Raw genomic sequence first — 23,318 nt, 5'->3', positions numbered from 1 at the left:
GCGGCCGGGTCACTGGCTCGGCTCCTCAGCGAAAACCTGAATATGCGCTGCATCTGCTGCCTACTTATACTCACGCTGTGATCAGCGGCAGCTGGATGCAATAATCGCATGCATTGGCTCGTTTAGTTTACACTCGAAGTAGATTGGTCTCTCTAAGCGAGATCCCAATTCGTCGGTCATCTGACGTGACGTTTCGTTCCCTCCTTCAGGGAACCAGGGTTACCATACGTAACCGAGACGTTCGTGCTGCACTGTATTTGTTTTGTCCTATCGTATCTATCATATGTTGTTGCTTTATTTAAAAATATGCTATAGATTTAAAATAAATTTATTTTAATTTTATAGTATATACTTATATATAAATACATTCATGAATGTTTTTAATGAATGGATTTTATAATAATACAAATAGCAATTTGTAACATTTTACCATATTTAGTGCAACACTTTTATTTGTTCCCCACACAATATTGTTTTTTTCACTAAATGTTTGGATTTCTACAATTATTGTGCACTGATTTTTCTAGAATAACTTATGCTGCCAAATTATCCACTAACCTAGTTTATGATACATTTTTGTCATAGATTATAAATATACATAGGCCTATATTTTTTCTGATTTATTGTTTATTTGATTTTTCTTTATAATGAAGTAGTCTGTATCTAGTATATTGTGAAAGAATGAAGAATAATTTCCACACACAGAGATATATAAATTCTATATTTATTTAAATGAGGGGAAAAAACTTCACTGGTATCGGATCGGTATCGGTATCTGCTAATACTAAACCCTAGGTATCGGAATCGGTATCGGAGGCGAAAAAGGCGGATCGGAGCATCCCTAGTTTCTATATAATGAAGATAAATAGTAACTGGACATAAGCTAAATACGGGCGCAAAATAGCAAGACACAATGTATGAAGCCATACGATAAATTTGTGTGGGGTACAGACAAAAATGTAAGATTTAAAAAAAAAAATCTGCTCTAGTGTCTGATTCTTGAGTGATTCATTCTTGTGACGTGGATCTTTTCAATGAATCGGTTCTATTTCACAAAACAAGTCTGATCCGTGAACGATTTCAACTCAATAGTGTTCAAATTAACGACTTATGGTTATTACGTGAAAGTATGGCTTCAGAAGACTTTTACTGTATTGTATTGTTCATAATACTTTTGTTGTACTTTTTAACACTTTGAAATCCTAGTGTCCGTTCACTTTCATTACACTGAAAGAGTTGACTTGGGTATTCGTCAGAAATGAATCTTTACATAGAAGAAAGACATACAGGTTGAGTACGAACTTGTACTAGCATGGGTAAATTACGACAAAAGTTTAGTTTTTGGTGAACTATGTTTTCATGTGGTAGTAGGTCATGTGTTTAATGTGTTATCAAACATGTCACATAGGTGTGGCAACCAACAAGCTGTTAAAATGTGTGACAGGTAAGGACTGATATTTACATAAGAATAAATGCAGTAAAAAATTCAAAGGCAGCTGAAAGTAGTTTTCTTGCATAATGACTAAGATGTGAGTTTGATTTTATTAAAGTGGTAAGATGGATGATGTTGAACATGAGGGTGAGAAAATAATAGCAGAATATTTTTTTTATTTGTGATTTCTATGTGGCTCTGCTATGGCTTATGTTAGCTATTATGAATATGGTTCTCATATCTGTCTGCAGAGCTTCGTGCAAAACAATTCACACAATCATGCAAAACACACGCTGTGTTGTCTGCTCACATTTGTACTATAGCTTCACATACAGTATATAATGACATGATCTTGGCTTTCAATCTTATACTCATCTCTTCCATATCTCATAAAGACAATCATTTCTGGCTGCAATTTTAGTAGTTGACATCTTGTATTAAAAGAGTCCCAAACTGCACATTCTTGTCCATATTTTGGCCTCATCCTGTCGTCCTGCTCAGCGGTGTGGTTGTGTCCCCTTGTCTCTGGAGCAGGTAGTGTCATGGACTGAGTACCACCGCCGGATCGATGCGTTAAACAGTGAAGATCTGCGCTCCCTATGCAAACGCCTCCAGGTGCACAAAATCTGTAGAACCCTGCCGATGTAGCTCTAGGATTTGTAGATTGCACTTGCCTTGCTGATGAATGTTTGTTCTGAAAATTCCATAATTTCCTATATAAAGTGTAGCCCTTAAAGTGATATGTATAGTAACAGTATTACCCTTCAAAAGTTAGCGGTCAGTAATATATTTTTGTAAAGAATTGAATGCATTTATTAATCAAGGATGCATTCTGTTGATCAAAAGTGTAAAATTATAATGTTACAAAAGATTTCCATTTCAAATAAATAATTGATTCATTGAAGAATCCTGAAAAAAATGTATAGTAGTTTTAAAAAAATATTAAGCAGCACAGCTGTGTTCAACTTTGATAATAATAAAAAAAAAATATTGAGCACTGAATCAGTATATTAGAATGATTTCTGAAGGATCATGTGACAGAAGACTGGAGTAATGATGCTGAAAATTCAGCTTTGCATCACAGGAATAAATTATATTTTAAAATATATTGGAAAAGAAAACTTCTTCAATTGTAATAATATTTCACAGTATTGCCATTTTTACTGTATTCTTGATCAAATAAATGCAGCCTTGCTGAGCATAAGAGACTTCTTTTTTTTAAAAAAAGTAAAAATCTTGCCTGCCCCAAACTTTGAGTGGTGGTGTATATATCCCTGCAAAATTACTGATAAAAAGGACTGTTAATGGAAATTCCAAGCAGTTGTATCCCCTTAGGACCTGAATGAAATGAAGAATTTTCTGAAAGCCATGCCTGAGAAAGTGGGTTGTATTTCCATGTCCAGAATGTTCTGAGGTTCAGGCGGGTGTTTGGGTCGAGGCCTGCATTGACTGCTGCCCGGTTATTTGTTGTAAACAATTAATGTAATTGAAGCACGGCCAGTGTAACCTGAGTGTGTTCAGGCCAAAAAAGGGAATGTTAACTGTCTGTGGCACTACATTGTAAAATAACACCACAGGTCCTGATGTAACAGGCTTTAGAGAAGTGCTTCAGAAACCAGATTCGACATTGGACGTCAAAAGTGGCGATCCAACATAGCACTAAAATTGCTTATGAAAGTGAACAAAAATGTCCTTACATTACATTTATGCATTTAGCAGATGCTTCTATCCAATGCAACTTACACTGCATTAAGTTCATGCATTCTCTTTTCTAGGAATTGAACTCATTAACTTGTGTTGCTAACACCATGCATAATGTTTGAGCAACAAGAATCCTTGATCTCATAAAATGAAGTTTATTAATATAACCATTAACTGCATTGTCAGAACAACAAGCTTAATTATTAACATGACAAGCTGAATTGGAAAACTTGACAGTTTCCACTGGTTGAGAGCCACTGATTTTGGGAAATAATGCACAAGAAGTATTTTTTATTAATAAAGTATCCCATATAGCCTAGCCAAAACATTTCCTGCGGGATTAGTTTGTCTTCTCAGGTTAGTTTGTCCCCATAGGTGAATTCCACCAGAGTTAAATCAGCTCAACTTCTGCTCAAGTTGAATTTACATGTTAAATCTATGCAGCCTCACTTCCACAAATGTTTTGAACACCAAATCCCTGCTGCGTGAGTTTATAGGTCAATTTGAAGGAAGATCTACAGTCATTCTTTGTTATAGTCTCTGGTTTATGTGGCTTAAATCAGAATGTCACTAGATAGCTTGCTAATGGCGTCTTCTGTCTTTAGATCACCACAAAGGAGGATGTAAACTCCAAACATGGCACGTCCATCACCGCCAGCCTGGAGCCAGAGACTTTTAAGCCCAACCTGAACGAACCCAGTGACCTTCTGAAGGCTGAGCAGATCGAGAAGGTAAGCGTGCAGTGACGCGGCAATGAAATAAATCTGCCCACTGCTCCGGGCTTTACAGTGTTTCATCGATCCGCTGGTCCAAAAATAGGTAGCCCTCCTCACTGTTCACTGGTTATTGATTCTCAGACATGTTAACAGACAGATTTATTCACACTCGTCATGTAATGGCCAAGGGCATAGGAATGATTTGAAAAGTGAAGGTGACTGTTCTTGACCCATAAATGATTACTCACCCTCATGTCATTCGAAACTGATATGATTTTCTTTCTTCCATGAACCTGAGCAGAATGTTCATGCTTACTATTTTCCATTTAAGGAAAATTCCATTCCTAAAATGTACCCTTTAGGCTTTAAGCTGTAGTATCCCTAAAGATACAAGTTTTGCTAATTTAAAAAAATAAATATATATTTCTAAATATATATATATACTTTTCCAGGTTTTAAGTGCTATAATCAGGTCCAAGGTGCATCTACCAACCAAGGAAATGTGAAAAAGATAAACCCAGTAACTTTGTTTTGGGAAGCCTTTCTCTGCAAGCGTCTGATTTCGCTCCCTTGGTGACGTGACAAAGGGATCTCATTATAAAATTACCGCTCCTTAATCTGTAAATTTACACCCACAGCGCCATTATTATGTTTTCGCAAGAGACCAGCTCTAATGCCATGGTGAAAGTTTGAGCAAAACATGCTAACTGTTCTGTCTTTGACTGCACAGACGAGCACAGAACACTATTTAGAGTCCCAGCCTCAGAGGAGACAAGAGAGCAGTGGATTTATTGATTTATTTAAGCTACTGTATATTGCTGCTGCTGCCACACAGATCTAAAATAAATATGCGATTGATTTCCCAGCTGTTTACCTTCACAGACATAACCGACTGTTTTTGTAACTCATGTGTGTTTTTAGCGTAAACTTGTGTGTGAATGAGAACTTAGTTTAGTACTCACATGCTGTGACAGCCGCTTTCTGTCCGTGTGCTTTGGATGTGTGAACTCAGAAAACCGTATATCAGAACTTTAAACTCATATGGTTTAAAACGCATGACTTCAGCGCGATAAACATTATAATCAGAACCAAAACAGATGTTTTAGTAGGTCCGAGCTGTAATGGCGCAGCTCTATTCTGGAAAAGGGGGCGGGGAGCAGCAGCTCATTTGCATTTAAAGAGACAGGCCCGAAAAACAGCGCGTTTCTGCTTCCACTCAAAATAGGCATTTTCAAAATGATATTATAAATGATCTGTGGAGTATTTTGAGCTGAAACCTCACAGACACCTTCTGGGTACACCAGAGACGTATATTACATATTGTAAAAAGGGGCATAATATGTCTCCTTTAAAATATTATTTAATATTAATGCTGCATGATGTTGAATCTAAATCAGCAAAAGATTTTATTTATGTTTGTTTATTTTATTTTTTTTTAGTTGTGGGCTTGTAGTGAGAAATGATTCTGATTCAGTCTGAATCACAAACAAATGACTCGTCTTAAGTCAGTTCTTTTAAATAAATCGTTCAACAGGGAATTGTTGTGTGGATTCAGAACCATATTTTTTTCCTTATGATTTCAACCTTACATATGACTGTGCCCAAGTGTTCTGAAGCCATACGATTGAATAAAAATGTAACATTTAAAGCTATATAGAAGCTATATAAAAAAAATATTTTTTGTAAAATCCAAACATGACAAAAGCACATAACAAAATTACTAAACTTTGAAATATAGAATATTTTCGTAGTAAATATAAAAATAAAAGGTCATTCTAAATTAATGAACACTATAATAGTATCTAAATGATACTAAAATAACACTGAAACAGACCAATTTTAATCTCATCCAGAAAGATAGCATGACTGTGTTCATACTCTTTTGGCTGTCGTTTAATGAATGCTGCAGTTGTCAGAGACTTTGTCGTAAAATTTGTACATGACGTCCTGATCTTTTGATCTGATCTTACTGTGCTATTTGCGATGTGTTTTGTAGTGAAGCTTCAGAGGTTTTGTGCGGTTATGAGGTTTAAGTCATTGCGCCCTGCGGGTGTGCGCCTTTCAAACGCATCAGCGCTCTGTGAATGGATCACCTGAGGTGGCCTCTCGCAGAACACTTTATTCAGACGTAGGCCCATTTTATTGGTAAATCAAATAAACTCGTGTCATTACGCAGAGTAAGTCAATGCTCCCCAAGCGCTGGGAAAGCCTGGACCTGCCAGAGCACTGCACACAAACATGTGTCGAGGAAACACAGCATGTGCCACCCGCTATATATGTATGTACTGTATATATATATATATGTGTGTGTGTGTGTGGTGTTCAGCTTGTCTGTGTCTACTGGTGTGAAAAGGTCAGTGCTACTGTAATTGGGCTTTTAATGTTTCGCCCTTTCTGCTGCTCTGATTTTGCACACATCTATCATTCGTTCTCCACCTTCATACTGCTGCGTTCGTAAGTCATGTTCTCCTGGTTTCCAATTTTTCTTTATTTTTATTTACAGATTACATCAAAGTATTACAATTATTCAGGAGCACAGAAACTTGTCAATGCTGTCCCACGACTTTTATCAATAAAGTAGCTTTGCTACAAAATGCTACAATAAATTTCTCAGCCACAAAGTGGTAACAATACTGTTTTTAAAGTAATTATACTATGTGTGTGTGTGTGTGTGGTGTTCAGCTTCTCTGTGTCTACTGGTGTGAAAAGGTCAGTGCTACTGTAATTGGGCTTTTAATGTTTCGCCCTTTCTGCTGCTCTGATTTTGCACACATCTATCATTCGTTCTCCACCTTCATACTGCTGCGTTCGTAAGTCATGTTCTCCTGGTTTCCAATTTTTCTTTATTTTTATTTACAGATTACTTCAAAGTATTACAATTATTCAGGAGCACAGAAACTTGTCAATGCTGTCCCACGACTTTTATCAATAAAGTAGCTTTGCTACAAAATGCTACAATAAATTTCTCAGCCACAAAGTGGTAACAATACTGTTTTTAAAGTAATTATACTCATTATTTATTCAAATATATGTAATGTTACCATGATACTTTAATTTATTTCTGAATTCCAGATCTGACATTTATGTATATCTATTGTCAAATTTTTGGCGTCAAATATCGATGAAAGCTTGTCCGTGCTGACAAGTGAACATAGTGTAAGCAGGATACTCCAAAGCTCCAAAGTCTACGGCAATATTATTTTTAGCATTATTTATATACTATTATAGTTTTTAATAATATTTTGAATTAACTTTTATATTTTATATAATAACTGCAAAAAATTAAATGTAATTTCAATTCACATCAAAGAACACCGAGAGTCTCTGATTATGATAAAAAATATATTGAGATGGTTTTTGGTACTTATACCGCAAATATATATTCTTAAGGACATCAAGACTTAAAATAAAACTCCAGAAAGGTGTAAAATATGTGACCTTTAACATTTCTCATTTTTGTAGTGGAAGTTCATCTAGTATTTACAGTGCATTTTATTTCAGCTTTATTTCAGTAAATGCTTTAATAGTTTTAATTTGACTTAACTATAATAAGGTTCTTTGCCTATATGTCATGCACTAAAATCATAAAATCACACCTAGTCATGCATTATCCCTGACTTAGTCCCTGTTTTTCACTCAGCTGGCAAAGCATCTCCCACCCAGAACCATCGGTTACCACTGGAATCTGGCCTTCAGCACTTCTAAACACGGCATGAGCATTAAGACGCTGTACCGGGCCATGCAGGATCAGGACTCTCCCATGCTGCTGGTCATCAAAGACAGTGATGGACAGGTCACACTCTTCTCTTTATCTCTCACAAGACCTTGGTTTCAGACCTTGACACAGGATTAGAAAAATACAACAGTATTAAATCACCAAAGTCAAGAGCTCTCATATGTCATGTGACCAGAAACACTGTAAAGATTTTGGTTCAGAGTTTCTTAATCTGATCTGGTCTCTGTGCTCTTTGCAGATATTTGGGGCTTTGGCATCAGAACCCTTCAAAGTCAGTGAGGGTTTCTACGGCACAGGAGAGACTTTCCTGTTCACCTTTTATCCAGAGTTTGAGGTTTGTGTTCAGTTTATCTATGAATTTTCATTACAGGCAGTATAAGCCATCCGTTTGAAATGAATTCTGATCTTGTGTCATTTGGCATTTTCATAAAGACTTTCATGTGCAAAATTCATTATAGGATTTACTGAGTTTTCTTGTTCTAAAATGCTGTTTATTCTCACTGGCAGGCGTACAAATGGACTGGTGATAATCTGTTCTTCATTAAAGGAGACATGGACTCTTTAGCCTTTGGAGGAGGAAGGTCAGTGACTCAGGGGCTGTTTAACACCAGTTATAATGTTTTGAATGCTGATTTTCACTAGGCATGTTTGTGTAAGACAAAAATGAGTATGCAAATGTAAATGTGAAAGTTTGGCCCGCACATTGCACGCTCATTGTCTCTTGTCTTTACACATACTAAATATGCAAGTTTTTTTTCTCAGTGCTGAAGGGGTAAGAGTGTTTGTTTCAAGTGTCTGTGCCGTTTAGACTGGATGTGTTCAGGTAGCTAGCTATAAAAATGCTGTTTAACAAACTTGATCAGCAATTTTCTTTTTCAAAGCGTTTTCCATGTCAGTTGATTTGAAACAGAAAACTGCCAGTAGCTGGTGACACTTTATACTAATGCACACTATTGCTGCTTATTTTAAGAAAAGTTTTGAAAAGTTTGGGGTCTTTATGATTTTTGAATGGTTTTGTGGAAGATGTCTCCTATACTCACCAAAGCTGCATTTGTTCAACATTTGATTAAAATATAATTTGATTTGATAATGTTTTTGTGAAATATTACTATAACTTAAAATAACTGTATTCTATTTTAATATATATTGTGTCACATGATCCTTCAGAAATCATTCTAATATGCTGATTTGCTGCTCAAGAAACATTTATTATTATCAATGTTAAATACGGTTGTGCTGCTCCATATTTTTGTGGAAACCGTGATACATTTATTCTTTAATTAATATTTTTTTTATAAATACAGCCATTTTTTCAAATAGAAATCTTTTTAAAACACTTTCAAATTTTATTTAATTTTTCTGTTACTTTTGATCAATCTAATGCATCTTTGCTGAATGAAAATGTAAAAAAAAAAAAAATCTTACTGATTCCAAACTTTTCAGCAATGGTGTATGTAAGGGATCCATTTAAATGCGAAAAGGATTTTAAATGCACGACGTGGAGGCAAAGAACCACCCGACGCGAAGCAAAAGTGCATTTAAAATCCTTTAATGCACGGCAAGCCATTGATCATCCCGCTTATTCCTTGGTCATTTGCCAAGTTTTAGACAAGTTAAAACTAGTATTGCTCTTTGCAGCGCAATATTTGACCGAATGGGTAAAAATTACGGTTATTTTCGTCAGTTACGGCTCATTAGCTATTATCAATTGCGTTGTGGCATATCAGATAAAAATGAAGTTTGTGAAGGATTTGTATCCAAGTACTTCTATAGAGTGTTTTGCACTGTTCTTAAGCGTGTCTTACAAGAGAACGAAGGTTTGATTAGAGACTGTTTTCTTCTCTTTCAGTGGTGAGTTTGGACTTTGGCTGGACGGGGATCTTTATCACGGTAGGAGTCATTCATGCAAAACCTTCGGGAATCCCATGCTCTCTGCGAAGGAGGATTTCTTCGTGCAGGATATTGAGATCTGGTCGTTCGAGTAGCAGCTCACACAGAGGTACCTTTTTGTTGAGAGAGGAATCGGACACCAGGCAGATCCCAAACCTTACTGCACATCACCGCGGCTCCCAGGAAGCCCGTAACGGACGCTACTGTTACCGCGCTTGTCGTATGTTACTACTGCATTTAATACAGAGCTCTTCTTTGTGCTGTTTAGTATGTGTGTGTTTTGTTCAAGCCGTGTGCAGCGTCAATAACCAACGGGACCCCCCGAGCACTTTTAACATCGAGTGGAGATGAGGATGATGGTGGTGGCGGTATGGGGTTTGGGCTACCCGAGAACTGCCATAGTCCAATTTACCTGAGCCAAAGCGCCAGGAGTCTGTTGGTGGTGGTAGCCGATAGGATGTCACTACTACTGATGGGGGGAAAAGAAATGCAAACAACTGAAAACACATTCCCTTGCTCTCAGATGAAGAATAGGCATTTTTGGGACGGCGACAGATGGCGGTGGCATCCTCGAGAAGACGAGAACACATCCGTAGTTTCTTTTGAGGCGAAATATTCAAGTGTCGTGAAATTCGTAGTCTTTCTGTCGTTCACTATCATAGCACACCATGTCGAAGCACATAATCGGAAACCCCATAGTCGTAATGTTCTGTTCAGTGGGTTTTACGTGTGAGTGTGGCTAACGTCGACCCCTCCACTTCGGAAGGGTGGACTTTTACTGTTCGTAGGCAGAAATGTGTCGCAATAGATTTGTGGAATATGCAAATTCCTGTCCTGTGACCTCAAATAATCCAGACGGGGTACTTTTGTTTTCCCCGTTTCTCTTTCCAAGAGACCTTTTACGTCTTGACGGATTAATTGCTTTTCTGGGTATCATTTGAAAAGCCTGAGATGTGGTTTAATTGTTTTTCATGAATATAATGACAATTCTATATTTATGTATATGATTATATATATAAATTCATATATATAATATACAAATATATATATATATATATTGCTGTTAAGTGTGACAGTGATCTTTTTTGTGCTGATATCTCAGCTGTTACTAATATATTGTATATTATCCTGTAAATTAATGTTAAGATTTGTTCCTATATATATAAATATATTAACGAATATACAGTTGTGTGGATTGGTGGGTTGCTTCTCGCACTTTATTAATCTAGTTTCAAGCCAGGTTCTTCAGGCCTCATTAGCAGTAGCAGTACAGTATATATTTTTGTTTATTGGTCTTTTAGATCCTAGAGTAAATGAATCGTTTATAAAGAGCTTGCTGCTACTGTGGAGAGGAACAGTCTCAGTGGTCGAGCACAGGGTCGAATGTGACGGACTCTAGCAGGGAAAGTCTCTTCTTCTCACATGTCCTGTCCCAGCATTTTTTTTTTTTCTTTTGGGTTTTTCGGTGTCTAGATTGACTTTGCGCACAGCGAGAGGAACACATACGTCCTTTCAGAGTCGCAGACGAGAAGTGCAACAAATTCTTCATCTACTTCACCGGAATATAATGTTACAGTGATGTATAAAGAACAATGAATACTAATAAATCGTTGTAACCTGGGACAGAATCAGGTCTCTTATGGTTTTTATTTCTTCGGTCTGGTCGCTTCACCACAGAATAAGCAAGTAAATTAATTCATTTTCTCTTTTAAAAAAGTGTCCTGCTAATACCATAGTATTTTGGAAGGAAATACAAAATGCCGAACATGTTTGTTAAATACCGAACATGCAAATATCATGTTATATGAATATGGTCATTCATATAACATGGCATTCAGTTATTCAGGCTTGTGGTATATATATACTTAAACTATAACTTTACTATGGAACCACCATACTACTATGGTAACACTTTTGTGTAAGGAGAAAATGATTGGTTCATCATCATAAATCATAAATCTCCTTAATTTGGTTCAGTCTTATGTCAGCATGAAACACTGCCTCAACCCATTTACTTGTGCAATCTGTCATTTCTGAGTGAAATTGCATATTCATCGAGAAAAAGATGTAAGGTGGTACTTGATTTCATCCATTGAAAGTAAAAATTTCTCCTAGATCAAGTTAAATTATTTATTCTGATTAAATAAATTACAGATACATGGTAATAGCGGTATGAATAGCCACATTCTTAACGGCAAAAATTAAATGTAATTTCAATTCACATCAAAGAACACAGAGAGTCAGATTATGATGGGTGATTGACAGGTGTCAAAATTAGGAGAGGCAGTGCTTGTAGGAAGGGTTTTGAGCACTGATCTATAATAGAGATTAGATTAGATTATATAGAGATCATTGGTTTTGAGGCTATTATGGCCGGTTGCCATTACCGTTTCACTCATTGACAATATCGAGAACTTTGCAACTGTAGCACTGAAGAAGATGTAGAATCATGTTTAATCTTTTTATTTTGTTGACATGATCAGAGTGACTCTTTTTTCATTTTGCTGGTGCAAGGGCGTCACCTGGTGGACGTATGATCATTTGCACAAAATGTAGTTATTTATCCCACAAACCTCTTGTCCAATTATAAAAGAATGATAGATTTTAAAATACAAAGCCTTTAGAACAGGTTTTCAATGTTACTGGATCATTCCAATCTGTTATACTATTTCTAACTGTATTTCTGACTCCAAATATATATATTTTTTAAATCAAAGAGGACAAATTATATGAAAGAACGATCCATAGAGTGGCTGCATACACAGCCAGAAATACTATAAACACTAAATGGCTAAATTATTCTTCACATTAAAGCTTTTGTCCTCTTTTCAGTAAATATCCACATGATTTTACTCTATACTTTCATTGCTCATAGAATTTTTTGACGGCACTAAATGTTGACTTGAAAACAACAGAGAAAGGCAAAAATTATAATGGAAGGCCCCATGTGAAAATCATGATAAATGGACACAATTAAAAAAAATTTTAAAAGTCTGAAACCGCAATAAAGCAAGGCACGTGAGGAAATCAAGTGCTTCAGTTACAAATGAGATGCAGTCCCATTGATTGTCCTTAGTGTCTTGAAAACAGCTCAAATATATTCACAATTCTACAACTTAAGCAGCCTAGTGGTTTAATCTTTATGAATTGATTCATTAACTTATTTTGCACTCAGAAATGTAGTAAAAACACATTTCTGACTGAACAAAAACATCAAGAAATTAAAACTGACCAGATTTACTTAATGTACTGCATAAGAAATAGTTTGTAAATGCGGTTTCATGTTGACTTGAAAAACAAGCACAGGATTTTCCCTCATTTAATCGCAGTTTAAGGCCAATTTCACTACATCATTAGCACTTAGTGTATGAAAATATAAGGCAGGGTCTTTGTCTGTTAATATCAGACACCATATGCATTTCCTCATCTGAGAATTGTTCCTTGTGCAGTGTCTGACATGAATCCCTTTTTCCCCAAAAATTAGGCACTCAGATGTAGCCAACAGATGTGACAGATGTGTCACGTTCAACGACTGAAGAAATCAGTTTCTTTTTCAGTTTGAAAGAAGTTCCTTCCTAGTAAATCAGGTACTGTAACTCAGAGTAAATAAGAGGAAACATGACGGCACAGGCTCTGTACAGGATGGCTATGCTGTTGACCAGCGCTCGTGGTATCGTGAGCCAGGATTCAGATCTGAAGCTGAAGTAGATGGCGTATAATGCCACAGCGAAAAAGTGACCGATCAGAGTAAAGGGTTTTGGCGACAATCTGAGGAAACAAAAAAACTGATTAGTGGTGTGAGAAGATCTCAGATATCTGCAAAAACCAGTGGAAGACGTCTGATTTGAAGAGCACACTGATGTTTCTCAGTGGCAGATTCTTTGAATCTGAATACTTACACGGACAGAAGGCCGATCGGTCCATTGATGCATTCTCCGCCAAGCTTGAAATAGTGGAAACAGGCTTTTCTCAACTGATGCAGTGAATCTGAAAATAAACAGATGTTAGATATAATGAGATACTTTATGATTTTGAAAACTGAAACAGAAATATTTAAGAAAGTGTTTAGTCACTTACTGTCGGTCGCAGCAAACAGTTCATACAGAGCTTGAGCCAAAACGTTCACCACAAACGAATGAGATGATTTCCGTTCCCAGTGGAATTTCTTCTTTGCCTGACAACAGCAACAGAGTCTTCATTGCACATTTCCGTTTCTCAGATCCACTATGATGATCACAGTGGCATTTAAACATTCATCCAATGCAATCAGTTCCAAAACCTGTTGAGGTGCCGTACTGCCTACAAATGCATTTCTCTACTTACAAAGCTTCTTTATTAGCTTTGATGGTTCCATGAAGAACGTTTAAAATCCATGCAACCTTAAATACACAAAAGGTTCTTTATAATATAAAAATGTTCTTGAGATTATTAAAAAATCTTTTAAAGTGCCCCTATTATGGATTTTTGAAAATGAGCTTTCATGCAGTGTGTAACACAGCTCTAATTGAATGAAAAGTGCACCGTGTATAAAGTTACTGTCTCTCAAAAGAAAAAATCGACTCTGAATCATTGAAACGAGTCGTTTTTAAAACGAATCCCAAGCCGTTTCATGTTGACGTCAACATGAAACTTTAGCATATAGCCCGCCCACTTATTGGTCTTTTCGAGTTGGTCTGAATGAAAATGCAAATTCATTCTTTGCCACTAGATGCCGTTTTTGGAGCTGTAAAATAGCAGTTTCCCCAGTAACGCTGTACACAAAGCAGCACTGCGCTCACAAACGCTGCTTATTAGGCATTACAGGCATTATGAAATGAAAATGAGACCAATCGAACCAATCGCTGCAGATTAGCGTCACGCAAAAGAGGGGTTTGGAAAAATTAATCGTTGAGCCAATCGTTTGGGAGTTGATGAGCAAATAAGGTAAAAATAAATGCATATTATAAGACAACAAACGTGTTTTTTGACCTTGCATGCATGTCAACCTGTTGTTGGGGACTCCCAAAACCAAAATATGAACCTTTCATTAACCATAATAGGGGCATTTTAAGAACTGTTCACTGACCGATTCTTCAGAGGCACAAAAATGGTTCTTCTGTGAGAAAAAAACAAACTGTTTGGAACCTTTTAAGAGTGTATTGTTATGCCTAATCTAATAAGCATAAATGTATACGTAAACCACAAATACATTTATCAATAAAAAATATTTTGCACATCTTATGCTACTTACAGTATGTAGGCAACTCACTAGGTTTTGCAGCCAAGTTGATATACAGTATGTTGTTGTTGTATGTTTAATGTGCAATGAAGATAAGCACTAGAAAGGTATCTAACTTTCCACACTCTGACCATTGTAACTGCAGATGTTACCTGGAGCACAGCTGTATTGTCATAGAGATCAGGGATGTTCTTGAGCAGGTCTCTCCAGATGTGGATGTCATTCAGCACCACACTCATGCCGCCGCCGGTCAGAGGATGACGCATGTTATACGCATCGCCTAACAGCAGAACCCCTGATGGAGGACAGGTGGGTCAACACTTGCAACACATAAAGCTGCACCTTTTCACTCTGTGCATCTGGTCAGGATTTTTAGGGTTGTAAAAATGATGTTACGAGATCCAATGCTTAATTTAACTGTTCCACTTTAATATAACATCCACATTTTAGAGTTTTCATGCCTTAAAACTTAATTATTTCAACATTTGACCAGTAATTTTCCAATTAAGTCTCTTATGCTCACCAAGGCTGCATTTATTTGATCAGAGATGCAGTAAAAAACAGTAATATTATCCAATATTATTATAATTTAAAATGGCTGTTTTCTATTTTAATATATTTTAAAATGTAATTTATTCCTGTTTTCCAAAGCTGAATTTTCAGCATCATTACTCCAGTCTTCAGTGTCACATGATATTTCAGAAAACATTCTAATGTGCTGATTTGCTTCTCAAGAAACATTTCTTATTATTATCAATGCTGAAAATAGTTGTGCTGCTTAATAACTTTGTGGAAACCAAGATACAGATTTAAAAGTTTGGGTTAAGTATGTAATAAACCAGGCTTGCCTTGTTTATTGACTGGTGCGGGTGGCAGGAAGCTGGCGGGCATTGTTCTCAAGCGATCATTCTGCAGTGCCAACATGAACGGCTCCTTTAAGTGCTCTGTTTAAGCAAAATACACATATTTGTGAGCATTCTGTCATCTAAATGCCTAAACTGCATTGTTGTCATCTGTAAAGAAATACAACTGAAATAAGAAGTATTTCAAAAATCTGTGTCTTTAAAAAAAAAATAAAGACTTGTATTAGCAATTTGGTTATTTTAAAGTCTAAATCTGATACCTGGTAGTTGTGGGTAGATTTTTTCCATCATGTACCGCATAAGGTCTCGAGGCATCTCTCCTCGGATGTCCACCAGAACCCGAGTTTCATTGGAGGAGATCTGATAGATCAACACTGGACTGGGATTAGCTAGAACCAGCTCTGCATGGTTGGGCTTGAATTGAGGAGAGTCCTGGAAGAGAGCATCATAACACAATCAATCATTGTGTTTTTGGGCATTTTTAACAGAGAAATGCAACGTCATCTTTTGTTTACCTTCATTATGCATCCAACAAAATGAGAAGACACTTTAGCTTTCCCAGAAATCAGATTCTTACGGAACTTGGAGAAACATCCGTCTGCAACTACAGTGAGGGGAGCATGGATCTCCTGAGAGAGAGAGAGAGAGAGAGAGAGAGAGAGAGAGTAAAATTGCAGTATGGAAAAGCAAATCTAAATGCCTTTGATCCATTTATCAATACTATATACAACCATAACCATCCTTTTACAAATATTACAACCAAGTGTCAGTGTGTCATTACCTTGATCATCCCTGAATCCTTCTCCTTATACTGAATTCCTGTCACACAACCATCTTCTTCCTCCAGGCTGGTCACCGTTCCCTCCTCAAACTTCACACTGTGCAAATATGACATGATATTAGATCCATCAGTCTCCAAATCCATCACTAATGAGACACAAAAGTGCACCAACTAATACCTAAAGAAAATCTACCTAAGCCTGTAGGTACTGTATAATCTCACCATTTATGAAATCTACAGTCAAATGTTTTCTCTAGCAGTGGTTTTATATATTGGTTTTAAACAGCTAGTTCACACACTTTCTAATTAGAATCAGAATTTTTCTGAAAAACAGAAGTAATGATAAGCACAACAGTCATCGGTATCATTATATTCTTATATTACAAATCGCGTCAGGTATTTACTTGGGCTCAGCGAGAGCAGCTCGACGCAGTCCCATGATGAAGCGTCCATGATGGAAAGCACGTCCACCCTGAATGCTGCTCTCCTGCTGGGGATACGGGATCTCCACCTCCGTTCGACTCTCCAGGTCATGGATTACATAACCATTCACCACATGGGCGTCCAGACCTTCAACAGCATCTGAAAGAAGACAAAGAGTTTGTGAATATAAAATGCAAAGTTGAAAAGTGCAATTTCATTTATGTGAATTTAGATATTACAGTTCTATGCAATAAAAGCACATTTGGTCTATTTATTAGATATTTAAAAATATGCTAGGAGGATTTGAACAAGCATGCATTTAAAGGGGTCATAGGATGCCCATTTTCCACAAGTTGATATGATTCTTTAGGGTCTTAATGAAAAGTCTGTAACATAGTTTGGTTAAAATTTCTCAATGGTATTGTAAAAAAACACCTTTTTTACCCTGTCAAAATCAGCACTTTTCAGATCAAGACGTTTTTGTAGCATTTCTCTTTAAATGTTAATGAGCTCTGCTGACCCCGCCCCTCTCTTCCTAGCTGCTCTCAGAGAGACTGTTTACTTTAGCCGCATTCATCTTGAAACTTGCTAATTAGCACATTATTAGGAAAGGCGATTTGCAAAGATTCATTACAAAACATTATACTCACTTCTTCTGTAGATGAGGCTGGATCATGAAAGATTCGCGCGAACATAGACACATTTAGGTAGATTAGGGGCGCATTCGCTTCAGAAACAATGTAATCCACTGCCAGTTCAGCGGCTCCGATGTCAGGAGTAAATGACGACTGCTATGTTCATTACTACATCCAACAACAGAACACCTCAATCGCTTAGGAAGGAGTCATGTCTACATCTGCTCCAGTGGTGAAACAATGGCGGACTGATGACAGCTCACTCAGGGCGGAGCTAAGGGTAGACGCCAGTCCAGTCTGTGCTGAAACGCTACTGTCAATCAAACTATCGTGGGAGGGGCCTGTCTGTGTGACGTCACACAGACAGGCATCTGAGATTGGCTCGATTTGAGAAAGGGTAAAACATTTAGGCCCAATCCCAGTTCTACCCCTTAGCCCTTCCCCGTTCACGTGAAGGGGTAGTGGTGTCTCAATTCTCTTTTGGTTGGAGGGGTATGGGGAAGGGGAAGGGCCAGACAGCCCTTCAAACGAAGATTTTTCGGGACCACACTTCAAACGAAGGGGCATGAATGATCTCAGCATAAACCGGCTTCAGGAGCGATTGGCTCAATTTGAGAAAGGGTAAAACATTTAGGCCCAATCCCAGTTCTACCCCTTAGCCCTTCCCCGTTCACGTGAAGGGGTAGGGGTGTCTCAATTCTCTTTTGGTTGGAGGGGTATGGGGAAGGGGAAGGGCCAGACAGCCCTTCAAACGAAGATTTTTCGGGACCACACTTCAACCGAAGGGGCATGAATGATCTCAGCATAAACCGGCTTCAGGAGCAACATGGCTGCCCGAGCGGAAAAAAAGACACATAAATGTAAGCATTTTTGGCATTAATAAAGATTTTAACAAAAAGTAATAATTTGTTTTATGTTACATTCGATCATGAGTTCATATTTACAGTCATATTACTCAAAGAAATGTTTGCAAAAAATCGCTAATATTTGCTAACGTCATATCATTACAGACTGCACGATAGTGCCACAGCATATTTTCATGTCTGATCAGGGCGATAACCATCCTGTAGACATTGAGGGGGGCTAGTTCCCCCAATAATTAGAAATCGCTAAACCCTTTTCTCAAATATTTAAGTTTCTTTTCTCCTGGATGTGTAAGCTGCGCAATCTCCGATATATATGTGTGTGTTTGTGTGTGTGTGTGTGTGTTTAATATAGAACAGTAATTAAAGGCTCTAATGCACCCCAGCACACCAGTATAGGTGCGTGTATTGTAGGAGCTAGACGACGTATGATGACATGTGATGGTATAGTAGTGGTGTCCCAATTCTTAGGGGAATATTTTCACCCCTACCCCACTCTGTTTCAAGGGACAAGGGGAAGGGGTATAAAATAGAATTGGGATTGGGCCTTAGTCTTGTTTCCTGGGGGGATCTAAATTAAGTGTATTTTACTTAAGTAAAATTATCTGCCAGTGTGGTAATAAAAATGAATCTTAATGCAAATGGAAAACAACATTATTCAGAGTGTTTATTACATAGTGCAAATTTACAGTAGCTCCGCCCTCCAATGTCACACAAGGTTAAATACGAGGGGTGTGAATAATGGCTTCAGTAGTGTAGGCAGTAACGCGTTGGGCGCAGAAAAGTAGCTTGTGATGCGATTGACCGGGTTCGAGCAGTAAGCAGCGCATTAATATAGAACGTAATTAAAAGCTGAAATGCACACCAGCACAACAGTATAGGTGTGTGTATTAGGAGCTAGACGACGTATGATGATGTGTGACGGCATAGTAGTGGTGTCCCAATTCTTAGGGGAATATTTTCACCCCTACCCCTTGACACTCTGTTTCAAGGGGAAGGGCTAGGTGGAGGGGTAGGGGAAGGGGAAGGGGTATAAAATAGAATTGGGATTGGGCCTTAATCAGATTTTTAAAAAACACTGGGTGGATTTGTATCATTATAGGGTGGTTGTGTACACACACTGCCAACACACATTTCAGTTCAAACAACTTGTAAAAAGTGCATGTAGCATCCTATGACCCCTTTAATAGAAAGATCAGATGAAGTGTACTGTAACTATAAACAGGATATGGGTACCCTCCAGCCCGAGTTCTTTGAGTGCCCGATATCCTCCCGGCTGAAGAAGTTCTCCCACTATCCGATCTGGTTCTCTCATGTCCCTCTCCACCACTGTGACCCTCCGGCCGTCTCGGGCCAGAACGGAGGCCATGGCTGACCCCAGCACACCAGCGCCCACTATGATGACCTCTGGATCCTCTCCCTGACTAGACTGACTGTCTGTCGCCCTCTTTCGCTTTACATCTCTCTAGTTAGAAAGAGTGAAGAAAGAAAAGTGAGTATTCTAATAATATAACTTTTTGTAAATAATATTTGTTTTCTGAAAAAATAATAATTAGAAATGTCATTAAAAAGACAAAAAATACATTTTATGTTTTACATCATGGTAATAGTTAACTAAAATTTAAACCATAAAAAATATATATATTTTTGTTACTTAAAATAACAAAATAACTTGAGATAAAATAACATGAAATAAAATGAATAAAAACTGTATAGACATATTAAATAATAATAATAATAATAATATTGACAAATACGCACAAAATTTACAGTTTCAAATTCAAATGAAAACATGAAATAAAAACTATAATAGTATCTCATGGATACAAATATCACTTAATGAAAAAATACACCTCTTGATGTAGCTTATTATAATGTAATAAGAATAAATGTACGGGATTTTTATGTTTAAAATAATAAAATAATAATCTGTAATATGTTTCTCATCTACCAAACGCGACAATTGATTAAAGTAAGAAAGAAAGAAAGAAAAATGACTCGTTATTAGTGGTGAAATATTTCCAGTGATCATTTTAACAGCTTAAAATAGTCTACATGGAAACTAAATAGAAAATATATAAATAACTATATAGAAAAAATTAATAATAAAATAAAAACACAAAAACACTATCTCACCTTCGTAGAAGTGCGACTACAACTGTCTGTACTGGACTTGGAGAAGAGTTTTTTGGTCGGAGGAAAGGAAGTCAAGAGGTTGAGAGGCATCTGGAGAAACTGAGGCGCTTTGAGCGTCTGTCCGCGCAAGCCGAGGCACGTGACAATCAGACCCACGGACACGCACAGCACCGCGGCCACCACCAGCTCTCTGGGCGCATAACTCACCAGAGCATCGCATTTCTTATAGATATATGTAAAACTTGCAATTCCAAGAAAGGTCCACATGTCGAAAATCAGTTCAAATATCAAAACAAAAAAAATGACGTTCAAAAATAGCAACAACAATCTCAAAAGACAAGCACAGGTGATCAGGTGATCAGACTTTTGAGTTAGCCTATTGTTCCACACAAAAACTGTGAAAAAAATATTATCCGTTTTTATAAATAATTTAGGTCATGAATTCAGTGAAAAGCCTCTTATTATAAATAATCATAAATAAAAAGTAGGTATAATATCCAGCACATGAGTGCACCTCGAGCTGGTGCGACGCTTCTAGGTGATGCTGAATAATTTATGATAATGAGGGCGCGGATCCTCTTGCAGTTTGTAGACAGCAGCGTCCCGCCTCCTCTCTTTAGAACGAACCAACCAGAAGCGAGTATTCGGTGAGCAGAGCTCACGCTATCTGGCCATTGGCCAATCCAAGGCTGCTGGTTGGCGAATGGACTGCAGTATGATGTGATGTCACTGAGAGGTTGCGTTTGGCAGATGTTACAAGTAAAATAGTCCTAAAGTGCACGTTGTTTTAAAAGGGGAAAAATACATTTATGCCTATACATTGGGGAGAATAAATAACTAAATGCTGTATATAATTAATAATAAATAATTAAATAATAATGTAATTATTATATCATATAATGTTATTTTGTACATTGAAAAAAAAAACATCTCCGAAAAAAAAGAAAGGCGGAGTTTAAAAATAACAAGGTGTGTGGCACAGAAATAACAAAAAAAAATAATAAAATGATAAAACACTTTCATGATTCCAGGTTGGTATACATGGAGAACAGAGTAGACGCATTTATTAAAGGTGACATATCATGAAAATCTGACTTTTCCAGGTTTTAAGTGCTATAATCAGGTCCAAGGTGCATCTACCAACCAAGGAAACGTGAAAAAGATTAACTCAGTAACTTTGTTTTGGTAAGCCTTTTTCTGCAAGCTTCTGAGAAAACAAGCGCGTCTGATTTCACGCCTTTGGTGACGTTGCAAAGGGATCTCATTATAATATTACCGCCCCTTAATATGTAAGTTTACACCCATGGCGCCGGCATCGTGTTTTCGCAAGCGACAACGGTCTACCAGCTCTAACGCCATGGCGAAAGTTTGAGCAAAACATACTAACTGTTCTGTCTTTGTCTGCACAGACGAGCACAGAACACTATTTAGATCTAAAATAAACATGCGATTTATTTCCCAGCTGTTTACCTTCACATACATAACCGACTGGTTTTTTTTTTACGTTTTTTTAACGTAAACGTGTGTGAATGAGAACTTAGTTTAGAACTCACATGCGGTGACAGCCGCTTTCTGTCCGTGTGCTTCGTTTAAACTCATATGGTTTAAAACGCATGATTTTAGCGTGATAAACATGATAATCAGAACCAAAACAGATGTTTTTAGCAGGTCTGAGCTGTAATGGCGCAGCTCTATTCTGGAAAAGGGGGCGGGGAGCAGCAGCTCATTTGCATTTAAAGAGACAGGCCCAAAAACAGCGCGTTTCTGCTTCCACTCAAAATAGGCATTTTCAAAATGATATAATAAATTATCTGTGGAGTATTTTGAGCTGAAACTTCACCAACACATTCTGGGGACACCAGAGACTTATATTACATATTGTAAAAAGGGGCATAATATGTCTCCTTTAAAGTATTTCTGGCAAAAGCATATAGTGTCATTGTCAAAAAACTGATCCTGTGCTAAGTGTAGCATACTTAATCTACGCAAGATCACACATTGAGGTAAACAAAGAAGACCAGAGAACTCCATTTAACTCATGACTAATAAACACCAATGACACTATGTAAAATGAGAGCTTATGGCATGATGATAAAACCTTGACCTCACACCATAAAACAAGCGTTTCCTAGTTTTTTGGGGGTTTTTTTAGGTTTTGCTTGCAGAGTTGTGTATGTACATTTTGTTGTATTACCTTTAATGTATGATTATTTAAATGAATAATATAGCTAATCTAATCTAATGATAATCAACATTGAAAATAATGAAATTTTAAATATAAAAAAACTCTGTAACTCAGTAATGACAGTAATTTAAAAAAATCCTGAAATAGACTTCATTGTCTTAATGAAAAAAAAATATATAATTTCAGGGTGAAATTACATGGACATGATTTCAAGAAATTTTCACCCCAAAATTTCATAAACACAGTATTTAATTTAAAAAGTTTAGTAAACAGGAACAAGTTTTAACAACCAGGAATATTCACTATTAAGCAGAAACTCTATTGTAAGTTTCCCCAGCTGGTTATGAAATCCAGTGCAATACAACAGCTGTTTTCTGTGTTAGAAATGCTTCCTTTTCGAAAGTATTTTACATTTAAATATTTAAAAAGTTTAGTAAACAGTTTTAACAACCAGGAATATTCACTATTAAGCAGAAACTCTATTGTAAATTTCCCCAGCTGGTTATGAAATCCAGTGCAATACAACAGCTGTTTTCTGTGTTAGAAATGCTTCCTTTTCATGCTGTTTTACTAGAGTATGAGCCCTGAAACAAAACTAATCGCACTGAAATGTCTGAGAGGAAAAACAGCCTATATTGTTAACTATGACCGTGTGTGTAACTTGAAATGTTTATGTTAATGCTACTAAAATGTTACATTTTCTAACCATTTAACATGAGGACACATAGAAACTAGTCAC

General features: G+C 37.0%; 2 protein-coding genes across 2 annotated transcripts in view; one reads left to right on the top strand and one right to left on the bottom strand.

Moving 5' to 3' along the window:
* LOC107556949 (oxidation resistance protein 1-like) overlaps nucleotides 1–9,914 on the top strand; it is a 132,827-nt gene extending 122,913 nt beyond the window's left edge. The window contains exons 11-16 of the mRNA XM_016240219.1: nucleotides 1,967–2,047; nucleotides 3,739–3,864; nucleotides 7,490–7,642; nucleotides 7,824–7,919; nucleotides 8,093–8,166; nucleotides 9,435–9,914. Coding sequence (XP_016095705.1) covers nucleotides 1,967–2,047; nucleotides 3,739–3,864; nucleotides 7,490–7,642; nucleotides 7,824–7,919; nucleotides 8,093–8,166; nucleotides 9,435–9,570 — 666 coding nt within the window. The 3' untranslated portion in view covers nucleotides 9,571–9,914. The remainder of the gene's footprint in view (nucleotides 1–1,966; nucleotides 2,048–3,738; nucleotides 3,865–7,489; nucleotides 7,643–7,823; nucleotides 7,920–8,092; nucleotides 8,167–9,434) is intronic.
* Nucleotides 9,915–11,647: 1,733 nt separating this feature from the next.
* Nucleotides 11,648–20,925, bottom strand: LOC107556968 (squalene monooxygenase-like). Its single transcript, XM_016240241.1, has 11 exons — nucleotides 20,395–20,925; nucleotides 19,495–19,723; nucleotides 16,742–16,919; nucleotides 16,338–16,434; nucleotides 16,072–16,185; nucleotides 15,817–15,988; nucleotides 15,542–15,637; nucleotides 14,846–14,988; nucleotides 13,553–13,649; nucleotides 13,375–13,462; nucleotides 11,648–13,243 (listed from the first exon to the last, which is right to left on the bottom strand). The coding sequence occupies exons 1-11, from the start codon at nucleotides 20,659–20,661 to the stop codon at nucleotides 13,051–13,053; spliced, it is 1,674 nt and encodes a 557-aa protein (XP_016095727.1). The 5' UTR covers nucleotides 20,662–20,925; the 3' UTR covers nucleotides 11,648–13,050.
* Nucleotides 20,926–23,318: the final 2,393 nt, after the last annotated feature.

Source organism: Sinocyclocheilus grahami, unplaced genomic scaffold (genome assembly GCF_001515645.1).
Source record: "Sinocyclocheilus grahami isolate Dianchi unplaced genomic scaffold, SAMN03320097.WGS_v1.1 scaffold585.1, whole genome shotgun sequence".
Classification (NCBI taxonomy): Eukaryota; Metazoa; Chordata; class Actinopteri; order Cypriniformes; family Cyprinidae; genus Sinocyclocheilus; species Sinocyclocheilus grahami.
Note: the sequence above shows the minus strand (reverse complement) of the source record. Positions and strands in the feature narration are given on the sequence as shown.

What these genes read in the sequence shown, in the direction of transcription:
- LOC107556968 (XM_016240241.1), bottom strand. Translation starts at nt 20,661, where the DNA reads ATGTGGACCTTTCTTGGAATTGCAAGTTTTACATATATCTATAAGAAA. An exon ending in CAAAGAACTCGGGCTGGAGG is followed by an intron (nt 16,920 to 19,494) that starts GTACCCATATCC and finishes GTCTTCTTTCAG; the next exon opens with ATGCTGTTGAAGGTCTGGAC. An exon ending in TTGTTGGATGCATAATGAAG is followed by an intron (nt 15,989 to 16,071) that starts GTAAACAAAAGA and finishes GCTCTCTTCCAG; the next exon opens with GACTCTCCTCAATTCAAGCC.